The sequence below is a fragment of the Chelon labrosus genome (assembly GCF_963514085.1).
Source record: "Chelon labrosus genome assembly, chromosome: 12".
Classification (NCBI taxonomy): domain Eukaryota; kingdom Metazoa; phylum Chordata; class Actinopteri; order Mugiliformes; family Mugilidae; genus Chelon; species Chelon labrosus.
This window is the reverse complement of record NC_140345.1, coordinates 2,921,873-2,945,109: the sequence shown is the minus strand read 5'-3', so window position 1 is coordinate 2,945,109 and position 23,237 is coordinate 2,921,873. Positions and strand designations below refer to the sequence as shown.

The 23,237-nt window shown below is 41.4% G+C and overlaps 1 protein-coding gene across 5 annotated transcripts in view; it reads left to right on the top strand.

The window, feature by feature from the left end:
* Positions 1 to 23,237, top strand: part of mef2d (myocyte enhancer factor 2d) — an 86,912-nt gene that overhangs the window by 48,991 nt on the left and 14,684 nt on the right. For 3 of the 5 annotated variants that reach the window (XM_084556554.1, XM_084556552.1, XM_084556551.1), the window contains exons 4-7: positions 5,199 to 5,336; positions 11,951 to 12,176; positions 14,726 to 14,782; positions 22,157 to 22,335. In XM_084556554.1, coding sequence (XP_084412680.1) covers positions 5,199 to 5,336; positions 11,951 to 12,176; positions 14,726 to 14,782; positions 22,157 to 22,335 — 600 coding nt within the window. Of the gene's footprint in view, positions 1 to 4,828; positions 4,955 to 5,198; positions 5,337 to 11,950; positions 12,177 to 14,725; positions 14,783 to 22,156; positions 22,336 to 23,237 lie in introns of all 5 variants that reach the window. The other 2 variants (XM_084556555.1, XM_084556553.1) reach the window with 1 other exon arrangement.

The following is a 23,237-nucleotide window of genomic DNA, read 5'->3' as shown; positions in this document are numbered from 1 at the left end:
CAAACTCAATAACGCTATATATTCACGATTTTATTTTGACAGATGGAAATAGTGCCATATATCGCAACAAATAATTAGCAGTAGCTTAGTATTAACCCTGTATTACTGTAACTTCACTCGCCAAATATCCGCATGGGACTGACCTAAAATCCTTCGATGCAGAAGTATAGGCTTAAAGCGCTGTCAATCACGACAAGTTCCAGCCACGTTAACAGTTCATCCAATCATCATACAGCAGCTCGGCGTCCTGGTACATCCCACTGCCCATTCACTCCCTGAGACGCCCGGCTTCCCTGGAAGTGACGATTTTGGAGCGTTTGTCCAATAAATGTCGAGCTTTTTTGCCCTGAGATCGGCCCATTCTGAAGCCCCGTTGAAAGTCCATTGAAGCCGAGCCTCAATGGGTTTTTAAACGGACCGTGGCATTACAGCAATATGAGAAAAAAAATCACGATAGACGAACGGCTAAAACTTATTAACGATTGTGTTATTATAAGAAGTAGTCGATCATGTTATAGCACATTTTAGTTTGAGTAGTAATGTAAATTCGTAGTATTTGACGAAATTGCCAGTGATATTTTAGGGGAGGCTGAGCTTCCCCTGTAGTCTTAGAGCTATCGCCTCTGATAGATTTGATCTAAAGTGATCCGTCCAAGTTTAAAATTCGTGGGTCATGCCTTGCGCTCCAGTGTGGACTGTTTATGAATACACTGATCTGTCGCATCACCTGCCTTGTGACAGAAAAATGGAGTAAACTAGCAAGCTGAATGGATACGGAGCAGACCGGCTTAGAATCCAATACTGTAGACTGAAGAAATTATAGATAAAAGTAAGGTTGTTTGCCAGCTTTGTAAATTGCTTTTGACTTACAAAGGCATCAAAGAACAGTCCCAATTTTTAAAACTTTAACCAGTTCTTTTTAATTTTTGATTGAAACCCAACAAAATTACACCAAGGTCTGAATTGATCTTCGTTATACTTTGTTTTCCCTTGGGTAAAATGTTGTTGGCTCAAAGTTTCATCTGTCCATCCCATTTTCTTGCAAAATACATCTCCCAAGATCCCAAGCGGCAATCTTAAGGGCTGAAAAACTGTGCCAACACTGTAGTGCCAAGAATACACAAATCCTCAAATGGTCACTTGTGACTAGTTCTAAAAGCGAGCCGATCCCCATAGAGTTCATTGGTAAAATGTCAAACTTTACAGCAGAAATAATGTTTACAGCTTACAAAAGAAATTAGATTTTTTTGGTTCATGACGACTCTATGTGGATGAAGCCTTAAAATGTCAAAATGGCGTCTGCTGAAGACGCCCACATTGGAATCTATGGGTGACACCATACAGGGTTCACCTGTACGCTGATCAGCCAGAACATTATGACTACTGACAGGAGAAGTACATAATGTTGACTGTCTTGTGATAATACAATGTTCTACTGGGAAACTTTTGGACCTGGCATTCATGTGGATGTTACTTAGGCATGTAGCACCCACCTAGACCAGACCAGGCACCCCCACCCCATAGCAATGACACTCCTTGATGTCAGCAGCCATCCCCAGCAGGATGCAGCCTGACACAGACACACACACAAAAATGGTTTAGGAACAACTAAAAAAAAAACATGAAGAACAGCACAAGGTGTTGACCTGGCCTCCAAATTCACTAGATCCCAAACTGATCAAGTATCTGTGGGATGATCCACAGAGGCCCCTCCCCTCAACCCATAGGACCCAAAGGCCCCCATTAACAACATTCGGTTGCCAGACACCACAGGAGGTGGTCATAATGTTTTGCCTGATCGTTGTATTTATATATAGTCACTGCACAATTCTTGGACTTACAGTAAGTTTAGAATTGATACTTTAAACTAAAATTTGTCTAACAGGATAAATTGCTAAACTAAGAGCATACATTAAGGTTTTAATCAACACAAACTATCCTTTAGGTCAGACTTATATTTAGCTTCTGGTTGGAGTTAGGCATGTAGTTGTGATAGTTTACATTAGACTTAGGAATTGCCAAGGTCTGAATTATGTCTTTGACGGTCTTCACGAGTATACAAGTAAAAATGTGTCTCATTACATGTGAACAGTGAACCAACACAGCTCCAGTGCCATCACAGTTTTCTTTGCAGGCCCTTTATCTTTTTGTATCCTGACAGTCGGGGCAGGAGGTGCACGGCTCGATCACGTCCTCCGTGCAGCCCTCTGTCGCATGTTGTCATTGTCACGCCGAAAGTGGTTCTGTTTTTATTTCTTTTATTTTTCCTGCGGTTCTTTTGTTTTCTCTGTTTTTAGGTCAGACCACACATACATACATCTGCCACCACCGAGTGCTTTCTCCGTGAACAACAAAGCATGTGGTGGTGGCTCCTGCGCGTTAAATTTGCATTAAGCTGCAGATCAGAGCACTGACTTGCTCTGCTGAGACCGAACAGCTGAATCAGGAGGCTGTCTGCATGCTGGAACAAATCTTTCTAATAACCCGTTTCTGTGGGTAGATAAAACGCAGCTTTGACACCGCAATAATAATAATGGCTTTGAGTTTTAATGAGATTCATATCAAAGAGTGCTATTGTTATTAACACTGAAAGTCTCTTTACCCTTACATCCAAATGGCATCATTACCCTCCTGCCCTCACCTGTTTTGAGGAATTAGGGCTAATTCATCCGAAATGAAAAGAATCTCTGTCTGCCTCCTCTGGGCTTAGTCTGGAGTTCTTGGAGGTAGGAGTTCCCGCCAGCTCCACTTACGACACTGAATTGCATGCGGTTGAATCATTCTCACTTAGCGTTGATTGTGCACAGTGGGGAGTCATGGAGCATGTGCTTACGTTTTAATCAGACCACCACTAGACTCGAGTCACACCTGACATAGCAGGTGGTTGTTAATTAAAGAAAATATAAGATGTGTTAAATATCTAATATATATTAGAGCTATTAGACAATACTCTGGAGAAAAAAAAAAAACTTCAATTCAAGTTTCATGTGTAGTTGAGTCTCAAAAGGACAATGCTGTACAAAATTAGATGTTTGGATATATTTCCAAATGCCGAAATATGAGTCATAAGTTTAGCAGTCCAACAGACTGAAGATGCAGTTATCTATATTTTTGTGTAAGCAATGGCTCAAATATGAGACACCAGCAGTGGTCAGAAGTGACGAACCACCATCTCTGAATTGCTACTTCTTGAGTTTTTCTAACAGAAGGCTGCTGTTTTCATCAAACAGATGCTCCATACCTTCTGTACACTGTCTACTCGGTCATCAGACATACAAAGTTAGTGTTTAATTTGTCAGAAAAGGGGAACATCAAGCAGCTAAAGAGGAGACCATATTGAAAAGGAACATTAGACCTGGACCGTATGATACCATAAGGAGGCACCTTTACCCGTTGCCTCCATGTGGACACTAAAATCAGTTATTGCTGCTTTAAGCTTCAGGAGTTTGCTGCTAGATTGTACTAGATATTTTTTATGCTGGATAATTAGAGTACTGAAACTGTACAGAATGCATTTACAATTCTTAAACATAAAATACAAAACTGACCGTCTGTGATGTACACAGGAGTTTTAGTAAACAGACATAAACATGTATGGTCATCTGTATCGCTGTCCGTTCATTTCAAACATCCAATACATCGAAATGCCTCTTTTTCTGAAAATTCTTGAAAGCAGTTGACTTCTGTTGCAGACAGAAATATACCACAATCCCCGCTGATGTTTGTTTTCACTTCTTTTAACAAAGGAGGATTTAGGATTCAATTAGAAATTGGAAAGATCTGATAAGATGATTTTTGCAGTGTGCTTAGTGTACTTAGTCATTTTTTTCTCCTTTTGATAGATTTTCTGTCCAGGGATTTCTTTCTTTTTGCGCCACTCAGGGGTAAAGCCTGTCTTTGGACCACAGAAGAGTCTCCGGCTCCAGTTTAAGATCCATTTCGCTGCGAGGATCTTTGTGCTTGGCACTGTGGTCGAGGGCCCACCAGGCAAAGCTACTTAACAGCAAATCTTGTTTAGCAGAATCCTCTCAAAATAAGAGCTTCTCTATCCGCCTCTCTCCACAGTTTGCTTCTTTCCCTTCTCGCCCTTTCCAAAGTGTGCTAACACTGACACAACCTGACTGCTGTTGGCTGCAGAGTTGACACCACCACGTGTTTCGTAGCTCACCCTTTACCCCTTTTGCTTCTCACCAATTACTAACACTGTTGATTAACCAATGCGTGCGGAGGTGTGATGCCTCACTGTAGCGTCTGTCTCAAGTTTGTAAGTATAGTATTTTATTGCCCTGTACAAGTGCCATAGGGTGCTACATCCTGTGCACTTTGTAAAGATATGAGGGGTGCTTGTGTTTTTGGCCACATTCTTTGATGCCGAGTTTTTCTCCGCTTCGAATTGGAACCACAAGTTTCTTCACCCTTTTAAACCATGACTTCCTGAGAGCACCTGCTGGGTGAGAAAGTGCAGATGCAGTGGTAATAACTGGCTTTTACGTGGGCAGCAGAAGTTATGAATGCTGACCTCTCAAATCAATCAAGGCTTCTCAGAGGTTGAGGCGTTTTCCAGAAGGCAGTCCTTTAACTCACACAAGATGCCGCTAGAAATACAACTCCCTTTATTCGATTTGACCTTGACTGCTTCATTTTTATACAGTGACATAGTGATATGAGTCACACACATGAGGAACTCAAGATGCACTGTTGTGTTTGATAAATGAAAATGGTTTCACTGTGTCCAAAAATCAAAGTGGTAATTCTAAAAAGTGCATGAAAAATGAAATGTAAATGTGCCTCCTCCTTCTTTTCCTCTACCCCTCTCTAATCGCTTCAGACGTTGCGAAAGAAAGGCTTTAATGGCTGCAACAGCCCTGAGCCAGACGGCGACGACTCCATCGACCAAAGCCCGTTAAATGACCGCAAGACTGAGGACCTGGACAGCCTCTTCAAACGCTACGGCGTGAGTACCATCATACTTTTGTCACCTTATCTAACCTACCCTTTCTTTTCTTCTTCTCTTTCTCTATCTACCTTCCTACCTCTCTCTCCCTACCTCTCTCTCTCTCTCTCTCTCTCTCTCTCTCTCTCTCTCTCTCTCTCTCTCTCTCTCTCTCTCTCTCTCTCTCTCTCTCTCTTTTTCTCACTCTCTCCCTCTTCCTCTCTCTCTTTCTCTGCCTTCTTTTTCTTTTGTTTGGGGAACCAAGGCTCTGAACAAGAAAGAGCACCGGGACTCTGAGAGCCCAGACCCCGAGGAGCCCTTCTCCCTCACCCCTCGCACTGAAGAGAAATACAAAAAAATTGACGAGGAGTTTGATAAAATGATGCAGAACTATAGGCTGTCAGTGAGTACCTCCCACCACTCTGTGTAACCCTGCCCCCTCCTCATGTTGGTACCTTGCTGCTGCCGCTGACCGGACAACCGGAGGTTTCCGGCTGCTGATGGCGGCCTGACTACTCACAGAGCACTCGCCTTTGCCATTCCCCACCCCTTTACCTTCTCTACTTCACCTCTTACCAACAGCACCTATCCCCACCCACCAAATCACCACCCACAACCACCCCACCCAAACGACGGTGTGTGTCTGAGCAAGAAACATAAGGCAGAGCAGCCAGGTTGAGGAACTCAAGGGAAAACTTTTAAAGCTAGAACTATTTGCATTGTTAATTAATCTTATTAATCTTAATCATTGCGACTATTATCAATTCATTGTTTGTTCTCACAAATATCAGAAAATGGTGAAAAAAAAAGTATCACAAGAATCCAGAATCCAAAGCTTAAAACTTCAAAACCCATGTACGCTGTAAAAATATTTTCCATAGAGAAGTGACTTAATCTGGTTTCCAGTTCAAAATTTGGGCTCGATTTTTATTGACTCAGTTTGTCTCATTTCAGGAGCATTTCCTGACAGTTTTTGAAATATCTGGTGTGCACTGGAAACCGTGTAACATAATCCTTTGATGAGGGCAAACTCCTAAAAAGACAACTGAGATGTCTTTTTTTTTTTTTTTTGTGTGGCTCTGCACATGTATAACTTTGTGGGAAAGACGGAAAGAAAACCTTAAAAAAAAGCAGCGTAGCACCAAATAGGACATGCTTTACTGTGATTGTTCATCTGAAGCTACTGTTATCACAGTGAAGAGCTTCCTTGGGAGCATTGTGGTTTTAATATACTGTTTCTGATGCTTCTGCAAGTTCACTTATGTACAAGAATAAACAAAAGAGGGAGAAGAGAGCTAACTAGGTCCCTGGTTTTCACAAAAGTTGGCATAGCAACCGATATTGCAGGGGGAAATCATGTTTTATGGTAATAATCAACACGTTTGGAGCATGCCTTTGAGCACTCGGCTTGCTTGGCTGAAAGTACCCATTGTGTAACACTTAGCAACATTAAAGAAAGATGCGTGCAATTGCAGACATTATTCAGACATCACAAGGAAAGTCAGGGTGCTGTTACTAACTGGCTGTTTTTAACTGTGTTAGTGAGGCCGGTTAGTTCCAGTGTAGTCCTTTTCCTCCGACTCTGCTCCTGACATTATCCAGGTTCTGCCTCCTGACTGGCGCTCTGCCAACCCCCTTTTACCACTCCGCTCCTTTGCCAATTTCCCTGTGATTCATTTTTTCCTCTGTGCTCAATAATGCCATTAATGTCACTTTAATGAGTTGCACTTAATTTACAGCCCCGCTTCCTGTGTGTCTGCCACTCTGATTGGTCATTTGGGATGGAACACAGTCTCACTGAAATGCTGCAGGAGAGTTGGACAGCAGTTATTCCTAAAATCACATTTGTGGTGTTATACCTTCACACAAAAGTAGTCCCTTATTATTTTACTCCAATAGAGTCTTATGTTTTCACAGTGATTGTCATCTGTCAGTCAATTCAATTATGATGGAGTTTTATTTGTTATCAGGGTGGTACAAACCCTGTGTTCAACCCTTTTTGGACAGTTGTTCTGTCTGCAGGATGAGCATTTTGCTTAACATTTATAGACTGCTTGTAATATGAAAAGCTACATGAATATGGACAGATAGTGCTAGTTTAAGAATGTTACAGTTACAATGCAAGATAGAGAATACAACTAAAATGATGGACAGATCATGTGGTGAATAATTTACCTTTCCTTTAAAAGTATAGCTAACACAGAACCGTTCAGACGTTAATGCTAGCAGTAATTTGCCAACACATCAGAGCACACTTAACAGAGAAATTGAGCCACCTCTCAGATTAATCAGTTGAGCGAATTTCTGAGTTTGACCCAGTCGCTCTGTGCTGTGTGAGCTGAAATGGCTCTTAAAAGCTTTTCTCAGAAGAGAAAGCCACAACAGAAGAAGGCTAGAATTCAATCTACCACCCCTGGAGAGCCAAAGCTCTTGGCGCACGTCGATTGATGCTAGCCGAAACGCCCCTAGTGAGCAGCGTTCCCATCACAACCTTGTCCTTCAGTGTTTCAGCCAGCCTGCCTGCCTTCCTGGTTTGCTCAGCACACCTTTCACGGGCAACCGACAAACAGAAGCATACAGCACCAACCGCCGCTCCCCACCCCAGCATCCTAATCCGTAGCGTGACAGCCAGGGGCCGGGATATACAAGCTTAATCCCACTTGTACTAAAATACCTCCTGAGGTAGGAGAGAGTGGTGAGGGAGAATGGGCAGGACACTTGGCTAGACGAGCCCCGAGCTCACTGATCTGTTGATGTTACACTGGCACTGTGGTGGCGAGGTAAAAGGCAGCGTTTTTTTTGCCAGAGGGTCCTTGGCCTGATCATTTTTCTGGCTCTAGATTCTGAGTCTGGAAATTAAATAAGAAATAGATTTCTTCCTTTTAACAACCACCTCTGTGGTGGCCTTGAGCAAGGAGCTAATTGTTATGTCTCCTGCTCAGGCTCATTCTGGATGTCAAGTAAAGCATGAGCTAATGGCACAGTCTTTCATAACTAATCTAGTTTTTAGTGGTCAGATTTTTGGCTTTTATTAATCAGTGCATTGTACTCAGATGAGTTTGTAATGCCAAATGTAAGACATCTGGTTGATCAACTTTGGCCCCTACTGTCTTGATAATAATTTAAAGTTCCTTCCACATAGTTCCCAATATTTTCTCCTGCAAAGCTGAATTATATTTAAAGATAGAAAATAGCCACTATAATTAACATGACATTATTGCCTAGTCCATGTTATCAAACCGCCTTCTGCACTGCATATACTGTATATGGATGAAAAACATTTCCTCAATAGAATATTATTGTGTCATAATGAGTACTAATAATAGACTCCTATTGGTCTTCTGTGAGGAGAATAACAACCAAGAATATCATCAATGAACATTTGTAGCCTTGAATATAATAAGAATTATTGTCTAGTTAATTTTCTTCATTTCCCACAATGAAAGCATCACAAATCTAAACATTAGTATTAACAGCTTCTGTTTGGAGCAACGAGAGTTTCAATTTAAATTCTCCTATTGGAGAAGCTTAGCAGGGAGCCCATCCTGATTAGTTTTTTTTTAATCTTTATTCAAATATTAGCAAAAGGAGCAAAAGGTGAATCAGAGGGAGGGGAAGCTAAACAAAACAGCAACTAAAATCTATTTACTGGTCAGCTGCTTATCTAAATGCAGAAACGTTCCCAGTGTTGCCTCTGCGTCACATCCAAAGCTGCTAACAAATAGGATGCGACAATCCTAAAGTTGAAATAGGAAAATAGAAAAACTTTCAAAGGCTTCCAGGACAAGAGGAAAGGAAAGGGAAACTAGGCCATGAGTTTAATTCATTCTGATTTACCCTTGCATCCAGGAAACACACCCTTGTTGAAATAGCTCCTCTGAGGGAAAATAGGTTAGCTTTCTCTCCCCTCTTTTTGTTCCCTTTGCGCAGAAGAAGCCTTGAGCTTCCTCACATGACCCTCTGGAAAAGCTCCTAGTCAGTTATTTACCTAACAGTTTTCTTGTTTGTATTTTTTTAGTATACGGTTCCTATCCTCTGTGCTAAATCCACAGGGTGAGTGGCAGTACCCAGTTAACCCTCCTCTCTTCAATTAGGAGCTTTGGTGTTAAATGGAGCTGGAGCGGGTATATGTAAATTCTCTTGTAATTTGCCGAAGGCACGGATTAATTCTCAGCGTAGCGCAAAGCAGAAGAGGTTGAGGACACATTTTAAATTCACATTTAGAGAACAAGTGAAGAGAATTTGGAGTTATGTCATCGATATACTAGAGGCCAACCAGAGGCTGGCACGGCCGTGGAGGTCTGGTGGAGAAGAGGCTTTGAACAAGTTACGGCTAAAAGCATTACAAATTGCCAATAAAGAGACTTGGAGAGGACTGTTGAGGTCGGGCTGTAGATTTGTTAAAATTAGGTGTATAACACACACACACACACAAACAAATGTCTTGTTAAGTCCAAATTTTTCATAATTTTTCAGTAGCTTATGCTGTATATCTACAGGTGTAACTCTAACCCTAACCAGCAACAATTACTGGTCAAATGAACTTAAGTAGCATAGTTAAAAGATCAGATCAAAAATTCTTTTGTTAGGTTAACAGATTTTCAATATGATTAGTCAGACAGTAGTTCGACGTGAGGGAAGACGGTCATCTAAACTAATGAATGAATTGTTCAAGCTAAATGAAAATAGCCTTCAGCAAAGGCTCAGAACCAGTCCTGTTTGTAATCTTCTTTCAATAAGAGCTAAATAGCGAAACATGATAAACTGAAATCACCCACTCACCCCCTAGTCCTGTGAGGATAAATCTTTCCTAGTACTGTATGCTCTGTGTCTACACACCTCTTCCCCTTTTGCATTAACCCCCCCCCCCCCCCCCCCCCATCCACCCTTCCATTTATCCATCCCCTCCCTTCACCTTCTGCTTGGCCAGTGTGCAGTGGTGCAGTGCTGTTAGCTGCTATCTTCACCCTCCCTGGTCACCACTTACAGCTCTCTCCTTTGCAAACTTCCTCTTTGCAGTCGGACGCGTGAACTGGAGATCTCAGACAGTTGGAATGGTTGCAAAGACACATTTATGTTGTGTCTAGCTTCCTTTTGAACAAGGGTCATTTTGTTGGATCAGATGAAGGATTTCTAATGAAAAGAAGTGCCGATTCTAGTTGGAAGAGAGTTGGAAGGAAAAATAGACTTCCTCCACTTGTACATTTTAGAAAAAAAGGAGAAGCTGGAAGAATAATCTAAATAAATAAAACGAATAGTTATTCTTTATTTGTATTTAACATGATTCAAATTTCCATTATAATTAAGACCAAACTGCTTAGTTCTTTTCTGTGAAGTTTGTTGGCTGTTAACAATTACAGAGAATTAGAGTAAAGTTTTATCAAACATAATAAAGTTTTAGTTAGACCTAGCTAGAGCTCACTCTTCTTTATTTCTTTGTCTGTTCTGTTTTCCTTCCTTGCTATCTCCCAAATCAGAGAAAAATAACAAAAGCTTGCAGAAGGAAAAGACGCAGAGATCAAGGGCAGGAAGGTGCCCTCGTCCTCCTCAGCATCAAACTGGGTCCCAGGCAGTTTTTGTACAGTACAGTGCAGCACTGGCCCATATTCTATATATAGAAGTCCTTATTTCAGATTGAGTTGGAACAGGGTGAAATGGGTCGGCTGGCTGGACAACCTCAGGTCCTTGCCCTTGATTTTTCAGCACCCTGGGCTGTCTGGTCCTTTACTTTCATCAAATCCGATGACAAGGTAGACCAGTTAAAAAGTACATCGTTGTAGTTGAGACAAGCAGTATGTCTTCAGGTATTGTGGCAGACCTGAGCAGTGTAAGGAAACGTTGAGGCTTTCTTAGTACAGCTTCTGCAGGATATAACCTTCCCAGTGATGAGCACACATCAGTGGGGGTGGTGGGATATTGCAGGAATGTGACGCGCACGCTATGAAATGTCACCAATAACCCGATGCAATAACCTGCCGCTGCGACAAGAGTTTAACCTGGCATGAGACACGAGAGTCGACACAGCTTTTTGGCCTTTCCACCGAGTCACTTTGCATGCTAAAACTGAGCTACTATGTGTATGTGTGTGTGTGTGAGAGAGAGAGAGGGGTTCATTTCCAAAGCACGAGGCGATACTCATTTTATTTAAATGAACAGTTTTCAGTTTCCAGCTACTCTTTTTGTATGTTTGATTCCATTCAATGCAAATGTGCCTGATGATAACCTTGGGTCAGTTTTCTGCCACAACAGTGAAGTCATTTGTGTTACTTTTATTGAATGAAAAGTCTAATTCACAATATAATGTAAAACAGACTGTCATTTATTTAAGGTGTCTTTATACTACAAAACCCTCTTATTAAGTTATTTTTATATTTGAGTTTCCTAAAATAATAAGTGCAGGAGAACAAAATCCAATGCAAATTAGTCTGTTTCAAGTATTTCCTAATATTTTTTTATTTTAATTTTTTTTGCAGTGACCTGATCTATATGTATTGGCAGAAATTACTCAAAAATTTCAATCATTAGTTCACCGTAGGCCTTTGAGGAAAGAAATTTCAATCCTGTGTATGTGCTGCACATGTGTCAGAACTGACAATAAAGCTTACTTTGACTTAACTTTAACACTTATTTAAATTGAACAAAAAGTTATTAAGATTCATTTCTTCTTAAATAAGCTTTAGAGGTCTGCAGTATTTTAAGTTTGAATGGATACAGCACTAGCAAAATGACTTAAACAATAATTTATGTAAAAAACAAACATTATGTTTCACAAAATCATGAGATGTAAAAGTTAGAGAGTTGCTTCTTCCAAAATTGTGTTTATCTCGTTTTGGAAAGACTCTTCTTGTGGTTGGTTGTGTTGGTGTGACTGTGTGTGTGTCACATGTGGGCTTGTTTGCGCTGCTGCTGATCACTAACTGATCACCTGTCCTTTACTGTCTATCTACTGTATGTGCGTGTGAGGGGTGTAAACATGGCCACTCACTAAGTACCACCCTCTTCCTGTCTCTCCACCAGTCCGCAGTCCCACAGCCAACCTTCTCCATGCCAGTCACCGTGCCAGTATCCAATCAGAACGCAGCGGCGGCCCTCCAGTTCAGTAACAACCCTGCCGGGGCCCTGGTCACCACCACCTCCTTTGTCACCTCCACCCTCACAGATCCCCGCCTCCTGTCGCCACAGCAACCCACTCTGCAGCGGAACACCGTGTCGCCAGGGTTACCACAGCGACCAGCCAGCGCAGGTAAGAGACCTGCTGAAACACAGCTGGAATGCTTTGGTTTCTGTGCGGCCTCGCAGCGCGTGTACTTGTTTAAATCAATGATCTGTGGCATTTTCATATAAATAAACATCCAGTTTGAACACTCACAGCTGATTGATCCAAACAGTATGTTATAGCTTTTCTATTTGCAGTTCTAAAAACAGAGCAATTGATAGAAGCTGATGAGTTTTGCATTTCTGAAAACAGCGACAGCAGTTTTAGAGCCACTGAAGAAGAAAGAAGCCGCGCTGACAAAATCTTCTTCAAAACTTCTTCAAAAGAAAACCAAAGAAAAACTGCTTTAGACTGCCACCCATGCTGTTTGACTGACAAGCGCTGGAGACTAAATGGAGACAATTTTCAGAAAATGAATGTACGCAGATTTCTGTTTAAATGAATGATCAGGTTTTCATTTGAGCCTGAGAAATATAGATATTTTACACATTTTCAGCTTTTAGACTGTAGGATTCTAGGAACAGATCAGTATAAGCCCTTCTTTCAGCTTTACATAGCCTGTAAATGTCTGTCACTTATTGTCAGTTTCATGAAATAATCCCTCAGTCTCAAACATCTGAAAGAGGTCTTGAAGTAGCTGCTCGACCACAGCTAACTCTGCTGTAAATATGGGTCGTACTGTGTTGAATGCCAATTAGCGGCATCTGTCAACACTGTATTATGTATATGGGGCTCAAATCCCGATTTAAACTCGCGAGTGCTGTTCTTCTGTCGGTACACTTTCTCTGTGTTTGGCCTACTTTTTCTGCAGTTTGCTGTCATCATTTTTGGCATCTTCTATACATGTCAAAGCCTGTAACTTAAAAGACACGAGCCACCTTTATAGACAAGGTTGTCATGGCGATGCAGCTACTTAAAGACCTTTTTCCTTTTTCATAAGGTGCACCCTCCGTTTATGTAACCGCAGCACTTTTCTAGAGAATTTTCTGAGTCAACAAGCAGCAAAATGACCAAAGAAGTCTGTTTATCGACATTCTGTCCAGCCTTCATGCTCAGTCAGTCTGGTTAACTCCTGCCTGCTCAAATAAGTGCGCACGGGGTGTAATGACAGACATCCATCATTTCTTTGACCACGGCCGGGTTCACTCCCGTGTGCGCCCCCTGCCTCTGTGTGGCAAACCAATCCTTCACCCTCTGACTAAAAGGATTTGTGCCCCATTTTTGCGTCTCAGACAAGGTTACTTATCAAGCTTTGTTCCGACCAGCGTAATCTCATTGTAAGTCAGAATTAGGTGATGTAACGCACAACAAATGCATTACAGCATCTTTCATAACATGCCGCTCTCTGAGGCAAGTGAGTTTAACGTAGTAGTAATGGACGCCCCAGCCCCCGCCCCTCCTTCCCCTCATAACCTCGGCAGTGCAAATGCTCTGCCCTGCCCTGCTATGCATCCCACATTACCAGAGATGTATTGGGTTCATCGTGTTTGCTTATTGGTGTTTTTCCGTGACTCTGTCCAGGCAGATATTTTTCAGTCAACACTAATGACCTGGAGTTTCTGGCTTTCTGAAAATCCAAAAACTGAATCTGCAGCACAGGAGGGAAAATAATTGCCATGTCGGAAAAATAATATATAAAAATAATAAAATAATAGAAAGTGAGCTTAGCATTTGCTAGAATGAAAATCAAAAGTATATGGCTGATGAATATTTGGTTTAATAAAAAAACACATAGATCTACAATGACATTTTAAAGCACAACATAGACTTCATTTTATGATGTCTATATGACATTATTATTCATATTTAACAAGATTCATTGTAAATTTGCAGAACAAGAAATGAAAAAAAAAAGATGCTAAAATATTCTCTAAAACTAGTGTAGAGTTGGTTGACAGTTCTTTATAGGTTTGACATACTGTAACTTTTTCTGCACTTAGAAATTCAAAGAGAAATGTAGTAGTATACATTATATTGCATGTATGAGAGGGAAACTCAGAATAAAGCCCTGTGTTTGCCACAATCCACTAAATCTACCATCCGATCTTCTCTGCTCATTCTTACTCTACCTTCATGCCCTCCAGATTCTTTGGAGAGCCACGCTTTTTCCACCAAATCTAACTTTTAAACCACTGTCAATAGCATACCTGGCCCTGGTTCAAACCCAGAAACACAGAGAACAGATAAGGACAGGAGAAAATATTAGTATAGCCTTAGTTTGTCTTGATGATCGTAAGTAAACATTGATATTTAACAAGTAGTATCATTGTTGACAGTTTCGCTAACTGCCCTGTACCTTTAAATGCTTCTTGATGATGATCGGCTGGCTTCATCTTTTCTCAGTTTAAAATTACATGATTTTTCCCACTCACAACATAACTCAAGGACCACTGAGGACTGATGAAATCAACGCTTTAATACTAGCTGGAAACTCACAGTTGAAACCAATTAAGATCCTTCAGAGAGTGAGATGATTGTCAGTGGAAAGTTGTTTTTTGTTTAAAGATGTACTTGATAAAATGAGATTGCTTTAAAAGTGTCATATTTTTATGATTGAGGTGTGTTTCCTGTTCTAGGTGCTCTGTTAGGAGGAGATTTGGGGAACTCAAATGGAGCATGCCCGAGCCCAGTCCGTAAGTTAATCTTTTCTTTTCTCATGCTTCACATTTGTGGAAAGAAATCATTTTGTGCTGATACAAACACACATGCTCACAATAGACTACAGTATAGTATCCACTCTGCTCTCTGTATTTTAGCCTGACTTTTTAAAAGGGAAATGATTTTTTGATTCTGACTTACTGGCAGAGCAAGGCAAAATATTTCATGTGTGGCAACAGGCTTGGCCACATGCACACAACTCACACAGCAGCTCAAACACAGTTGCGCTAAAACACCTGTTAACTGGCGACAGCTGAGGGTCACAGTACAAGCTGCTTGTAAACAGTCCAAAGAACAGAATGAGTTTCAGGTTGTGGCCGAGAAACTAAAGGAGAGCGTTTGAAAAGAGGAAAATTACTGACAGCAGTCGAAAACAACTTGTATGAAGCTCTTGTTTTGTGTGGTTGCTGTTTCTGAGTTGTGACTTGGAAACAAAATGTTGTACGCTTTGAAACTCTGGCAATATTTCTAACCTGATCTCAAATCTGACATCTCTTATATGACAAAAGCCTCTGAAAGTGAGTCTGCTGACATTCATAATCACATTTTAAGACCTCAAAAGCAGCCTTTTGTGGGCAGTTTTCATGTGAGCTGTCTTTGTAACAAAATGGGTGAATTGTCCCTTTAAGGTAAAGGAAAAGAAAACTGGGACATCCTTTTAATCAGACCGAAGTGCCATTTCATTTCACTTTGTACATTCAGCCTGACATACTAGCTGATATCTGTTTTGGAGGGTGGTTCTCTAGCTTTGTTTTGCCCTAAACAATCAGTCTCCCTAATGTTATTTTCATCAAGTTTCATCATTTTCATCAACTTGACCTGGTGCAAATGTTGTCCTGATGATTAAAAATCCATCAGAAATATGTAGAAACCAAATAAATACAGATGTCTCTCAAGTGAAATAACATTTTCTTTCATGTATGACCCCATTATTACAAAGCTACAGGCGTGCAGTACCTGTTATTATCTGTTAACTTATATTAACCAGACAGCTGTTTATGTAAGAAGACGTTCCCATTTACTGAGTATCGTTATCTCTAAGTGTACATACACAAGGCATGTGACTTTGTTTTTCTATTGCTCACTTGTATCTACATGTATTTTTAACAAACATAAATACATTGAAATATGTGCAACAATGTGCAGCAATATACAGAATCTGTACCCAACATTTGTGTAAGCTGCAGAGAAGAATACAATAATGCAAAGATTGCTACTTTCACCATTTACTGAGCAATGTAACAGGTTCCTTTATGTACATACAGTAGCTAGTTGTGTACAGTACACATGTCTATATTATTCCTGGCATACAGAGCTATGATTGACCAGTTATTTTTCCCAACAACGGAGAACAGACATCATGTGATTCACTAATTGGTAACTAGTCAGGCTTAAAGAAATGTAGTAGTCACATCTTGAACTGGAAGCTATTTAAAAGCATTGTTCAAGATCTCTCCGAACTGCATGAGCAGAGTCAGAAATCCTCTTTCCCCACGCCTTGATTTTTTGGCCCGTTATCTATAACCTCGCAAAACCAACAGTCGGACTCAGTAATGTCCCATTTTTACTGCCACAGTGGCCCCAAACAGCAGTCTGTTCAGCTCTCTTCACTTTGACTGCTTCCCGTCTTCATCTGCTCCCTCTATCCGCACCTCCCCCCTTTCATCCTGTCTCTCTCAGCTGTTCCCCCTCGTCTGCTCTCTGGAATAATCTACCGCCCCACTCGACTCACCACCTCCCTGCCCCCATATCCAACTGTCCCTTGTCTTGGCACAGGACTCTCCTCAGAGGTGACTTTGACACTGGCCAGAGCTCCCCTCTTAAATCCCATTAGCCAGGATAGATACTGCCAGCCAGCCCATAGTAATAGATATGGCGGAAAGGTGTTTTTTTTTCTTCCTTTATCCACTTGATAAACGTATTGTCTCAAGGTAAGGTGGGCCAAAAGGAATCAATATACTTGTATTAACTCCCCTGCACTGTATAAGAGGAATACACTAAAGCCAAGTTTCAATATTGATATTACTTTTTAAGGCTATTAATGAAAGAGTGTATACTCCCTCGATCAATAAATGAATGTTGTTTAAAGTCACTTGGTGTAGTTTTGACTAGTAGATGAGTTTCAAGAGCTGCTTTAATGATCATTTTGGTCTAAAGTAGTAAGATATCTCATCAACCATTGACTGTTAACTTTTAAGTAATCATTTTTAACAGTGGGTTTTTCGTGGCTGACTACTATTGGTCTTTCTTTAGTTGTTAGTTGTATGAAGAAGATTGCTGGGTAGTAGGTGGATGTCTGTGTTTCACTGTGGATGAATCAGAATTCCTGCAGCTCGCTGTAGCGTCACGACTCCTTCGTGTCTCGAAAAATGAAACCTTGTCATCCCCAGAGCTCGGCTCAGGTGACCTGATCCACTCGGATGGCTTCCTCCACATGCCCTCGTTTAATCTCTGCACCGCTTCTTCTCTCACTTTTCTATTCATCTTCTCCTTCTTTCTACTGTCCCTTCTATATATCCTTTTTCTTCCTCACACTATTCAAATTTCTTCCACTCTTTCTGCCCACATCTCTTCCTCTCATTGCTGGCTTTCCCACTCCTCTAATGTCTTTTCGTTCCCCCTCTTCTCCTCTTCTCCCTCTGTTCTTCCCTCTTTCTTCCTATCCACCCTCCTCTCTCGAATCTGTCGTTCTCAGCTGTTGTCCTGGGATTCAGGGCCCCGGGAATGTCACCATTGACGTCACCCGGCATTCCACACATTCCCACGCCCAGTCTCGCGTAATAGGAGACATCACACATACACACACGCACACATGTATCCACCAGTGATACTCATGCGTAAACGCTCACAAGAGCACATGTAAAAGACAGAAAAAAAAGTGCATGCAAACAGTCGACTTACATGCAAACAGTCAACTGACATAAATAACGCCGCAGACGCCTCACAGTGTTTCTGTGACTCACTCACACTCAGAATAGGCCTGATATTCATGTGAGCTTCCACAGTCTCAGTGTCAGCTACACACATAAACACACACTGTATTATAAAACAGTCACCTCACCATTTGTCTGCAGCTCAATCTATTTTTAACAAAGTTAGAAAAACACAACAACCTGACTTATATTCTCGTTAAGCTAAAATGTGCAGGTTTTTACTTTTATCAGCTTATTTTTTGCTACAATAGCCAAGTGAAAGTCATCAAACTTGTTTGATCTAACTTCCCAAACACCCTGAAGGTTTTGTTTTGTTTTGTTTTGTAGTGGAGCAGTTTCTTCTTCCCCAAATCACATTTTTTCCTCACCACCAGTGGTTTCTGTCACTGCAGACAATGTTTCATTTGTCCACAGATCAGTTCAGTGGAAGTGAATGAGATTCAGTTTGTTGTCTTTAAGCAGTGAAAACGGTCAGTACAAAATTGGGGTGGGTTGAGCACGGAAAACCAATATTTAATCCACCTTCACTGTGATAGGTGAAGGCAGAAAATTCACAGATGACTGTCTCTAAACTTTGGCAGGTTAAACCCAATTTCTGGATTCCACTACGACTATGGGTCTGTTGCAGTTTGGAAAGATATTATGCATCTGTGCAAGCGACAGTCATGGTGGGAGGCATTAGTGTTTACATATCTGTTAATACATAAGTACGTATGTCCACTTGGACTGAAGGAGGAATGGTTAGAATCTGGTGGTCAAAGATCAAGGATCCCTGTGACCTCTTATTCTAAGTATGACAAAATTTCTCACGACAGAGTGTAATGCCTGAAAATCAACATACCTTTTAAGGGTCAGCACTGATCTGTCAATATTGTGTTCCTCTTGTGTCTGATGATGCATTAATGTGTCGCAATATGTCTCTCCTCAGTTTGAAGTTGCACCCCAAATGTGTACACTACTTACTCTCAAACAAGAATGCATCTGGAGTCGTGTAAAAATGACTTTAGTGAACACAGTAACGCACAAAAATGCTTGTACAGTCTCTTTCTGTGAATTCCTGCCAAACCAGCACTTGTACATTATAGTAAATACACATACACACACATAAAGATAACCGCACTTCTGGCAGTTTTCTGTAAGGGGATTTTCTGTATCATTGAGGGCATCTGTAAAACATGTGAGGTTCACATGCTAAAACAGAGACTGACTCACTTTCACCCTGTGTGTGTGTGTGTCACAACTTAGATCCGCCACAAACCCACGACCTTAGTCTGTTACCCACAAACATTAACACAAGGCAGTTAGCAACAGATTCCCATCAGCGAGTGACACTGTGCACATTACGCAACACGTGCACAAACATACACATGAAGAGTCGCAGCATTTCCCAGAAGCACCTGATACACAGAAGGGTTGCTGTGCGTCAGGACACAGGTGATCATTGGTCAGATGGCTGCTGGGAAATAAATAATTTTTCTCTCGTGGCCCTCACCACCTCCACAGTGTCTTCCTACCATCCATGTCATTACCGGAATCCTTTTTTCCTTTCTAGCCTCCTCCCTCCGTCTCTTCTCCACCCTTAGGCCATGCCATACCTACTTCCCCACATTCCCTTTCATCCACATATCCATATGTGTTTTCTCCTTTTCTAATCCCCTACCTCCTAATACTTCTCTTTAATTCTACATTCCCCTTCTTTCCTTTTCTGTTAGTTTTTTTCATCCTTCTCTGCTTTTTCCTCTCACTTTTACACCTATTCTTTCCCACCTCTTTCTTCTTCCTTGCCTCCCAAGACAGAGTCCCTCTGTGCATCTCTTTCTGTCTTCTTTGTTATCCCTATTCTGTCCATTCTTTCCATTCCTAGGCGTCTTCTTTCTCCCTTCTTCTGTACTGATTCTGTTCATCCTCTTTGTTTTCATCTTCCAATTAACTACCATCTTCCTTACCAACCTGTTTTCTCCTTCTATCCCTACCTTCTCACCTTCCCAGATAGTTTCCTTTCACTCTTCCAATATCCTTCTGTCATTCCTGACATGCTCTCTTTTCCAAACTACTTTCCTTGCCTCATCTCTCCGTCCCCGTCTTTTTCTCCTTGCTTACTTCTTTTTCCTTCCCATTTGTAATTCTAATGTTTGGTTGAAGTTTTTATTTTTATCATTTTTTTTTTCCTTTTGGTACACTGTTGGATGACTTTTATTACAATTTAGGGGAAATAAAATGAATGTACTAAACAGTAAAACCCTCTGTACAGCTCTTAAACCTCCCTTCTGCTTTTATTTTTCTTTTGTTATCCGTATCCTCCCACTGAATTCTTTAGGGCCAAAATATGTTTCTGATCTGCCTCTCTGTTAGGATCCATCCAGACCTCTCAGATCACCTAGGACAGGTCTGCTTAATGTCCCAGGAGTCTAAACTAAACACGGAGAAGCAACAGTAGTTTTTGTTATGCTCCACATATTTGGAACAAACTCTCAAAACTTGACGTCTCTGTGCCATCCTCAATTCTTAGGGCAATACGAGGTTTTAGGCTTTCTCCGCTTGCTGCTACCTTTCATAAAATTCCATTTGGACAATGTAGTGATACATTTTGTATTCTCCTGTTTCATCGCTCTTGTTTTAACAGATTTTCTTTATCTTACGGTGTTACATTACTATCAAGACAAATAGGTAATGAACCTGTTTGTGTTTCTTTGTTTTCTTCTCCCCATGTACGAGTAAACAGTCCTTGCCTTGCATCACTGCACCGTCAAACACCTTCTCATGCCTCCGTTTTATCCCTGTTCCACGACTCCATTTGCTCTCACTGAGTTTTTCCCTCCTTCCCGCCGAGTCTCCCCTCATTGAGCTGATTACAGAGGCAGTGTTCGCTTGTTGTTGTTGTTGTCAGGTTTCGTTTATGGGCGCTGTGTGTGTGTGTGTTACTGAGATGAAGCAGAGTCACATGCCACTGTCGTCTGGTGGCGGCGTCATGGAGAACTGCTATCTGCTATCACACACACCCTCTCTCCCCCTGTCTAAAGGGAATACAGCATTTGTGTGTGTGTGTGTCAGTCAGCCCTGGGAAAGTCCCTGCTGTCCCTCTGTTATACACTCCATGACTTGTCTTTTAACCTCAGCAACACGGACAGGCTGCTGTCTGCTGGAGTCCAGTTGTCATGACACCCAGACAGCCCACCACCCCATAGGTTATTTTTCATTTATTTTTTATTCATTTTCAGTTTAAAAGTGTGAAAATTCTAACCATGAAAAAAGAAAGTGGTACGCTTAAGTCCTAAAATAAAAACAGGGTTGATATTAGTGTGTGCATGAACAGACTCTAATATGCAAACACACACACACAAATGTGCTGTTGTGCGACACTAATACGTCACGCGTCAGGTAATGCCGTTTCCTAGAGTAACTGCTGGCATTACTGCGTAGGAGTTTGGAATGTGACGGTTTCAAAGGAGGGCGCGTTCAACAGATTTAACTTTCTGTAATGTGGCTCGTCATGTTTCTGGAATGCACCCATCAATGATGCAGGGAGCCAGAAAGCGCGCAAAACTATTGTGCTGTGCATTATTTTTTTTTTTTTATCTACTCTTATTATTATTATAAGACTGCTAATATTCTTTCTTTTTTTAGTGTCAACAAACTCCCAAAAAAATGACTAAAACCAAGTTGTACACAAAACTATAATATATCACTCTATCATACAGTTGCACACAAACTGTAGTTTATCTTGACTCACTTGTGCCATCCGGTTGACCCAAATACTCAATACAGCACCAAATGTGGATAAATCCGCCACATAAAATAGTTCCTAACAAATGCTCCGTTTCCTCCAGTTTGAGAAACATTTCCTGGAAGCTACAGGAATCAAAATACGGCCTGTCTCAGATTTAATCATGCCAAATGTCTTGTGCAGCAACATTTTGAAGCTCCAATAATTGCTTCTATACACTATTTGAAGCACAATGTAATAATTACACTCCTTTAGATGGTTTTTACTGGGTGACTTGAAACAGTTCTTCAAGGGCTCAGTGAGAGTGTAAGACGGAAAGGGTCCAGAGACATTTGTGTGTTTTTGTTTCCACCAAGCGCCGAGACAAGTGAAACAAAGGGGGGAAAAGCGCAGACAGACAGAGAGAGATGGCAGAAATTTAATAGTTCTAGAGAGAGCATGACACACTTCTGATGTGGAGGTGCTGCAGGAACACTGAGCTGCAGAAATGATGAGGAGCATGTGGTGTGGCAGAGGAAACAGACGTGCTAATGAGAACGCACACAAAGAGCTGAATTTACACACACAGACACAAACAGACAAGTTCACAGGTAGATACACACACTTAAAACATCAAAATGGACAAAAACACACAACCTCCTCCTACTCTCCCTCTTCACTCAACCTCACCCTCTCTGTTTGTGTCTCTTCAGCTAATGGCTACATCAGTGCCAGGGCCTCCCCAGGCCTCCTCTCCGTATCCAACGGCAACAGCCTGGGGAAAGTAGTCCTGGCTAAGTCTCCACCTCCACCCAGCCCTCAGATGGTCAACAGCCGCAAGCCGGACCTGAAGGTCATCACCTCGCAGAGTGGCAAGAGCCTCATGCAGCTGGTGAGGAGAACACGACCAGTTAAACTCATAATTAGTCACTGATTAAATACAGTCTTTCAAATTAAATGGGTAATACCTACAGTGAAGCATCAGAGAGATCCAGGCTTTTTGATAGGTCAAAGGTGAGCTCCCACTAATGGCTTAAAAATGAATAATTATCCATCTCCTGGTAAGCGTTAGAAATCTTTCTTTTTTTCCATCTTCTTGTTATGATGCTTTTGTGCTTTTGTCTCTTAATACAATGGGCCTCGTGGAACTCACATGAAGAGAGTTTTTTTCCATGCTCAGATCAAGCATTGATAGTCTGAGGAAAAAAGGATTTGAATCTGTTACCTTGAAAACTACTGTAGTATAGTAGGGCTTCAGGGTCTGTGTACATGTCACCGTCCAGGGGGCAAACATCCTCTCAGCCTTCAGCAGCATGTGTCATATTATGAAAATGTGTTCACATGACTGCCGCTTCCTCTTAACCGCTTCTCATCTTAGTCATGGATCCTGTGTTTTGGAAAGATGTGTTTTGGTGTCCCACCTGCCAAACCATTTGGTCTTTATCTCTGCCACAGCATGACTCTGTGAAGTAGACTGTGCAACTGTCAAAAACTAGAGGAGATGTTTTCTGTAAAATACATCTAAATTTACGTTACTATTATTTTATTATTTTTTTAAGAAGTGTTTCGTTTTTGACAGCCATTAGTTGTTATAGAAACTTAACAGTCGTCTGTTTTTTCACTCCCCCCTCGGCCGTGCAGACAGAGGAAGAGCTGGAGTTGGTGAGTGAGGTGAATAGACTTCTAGAGTTTTAGCCTCATGGATGTCGTGTCAAATCACTGTGTGATCTCACCAAGCATGAGTGTGACACGATCAGCACCCCATCAGGGTAGACTCAGTGGCACCGGTGCTAT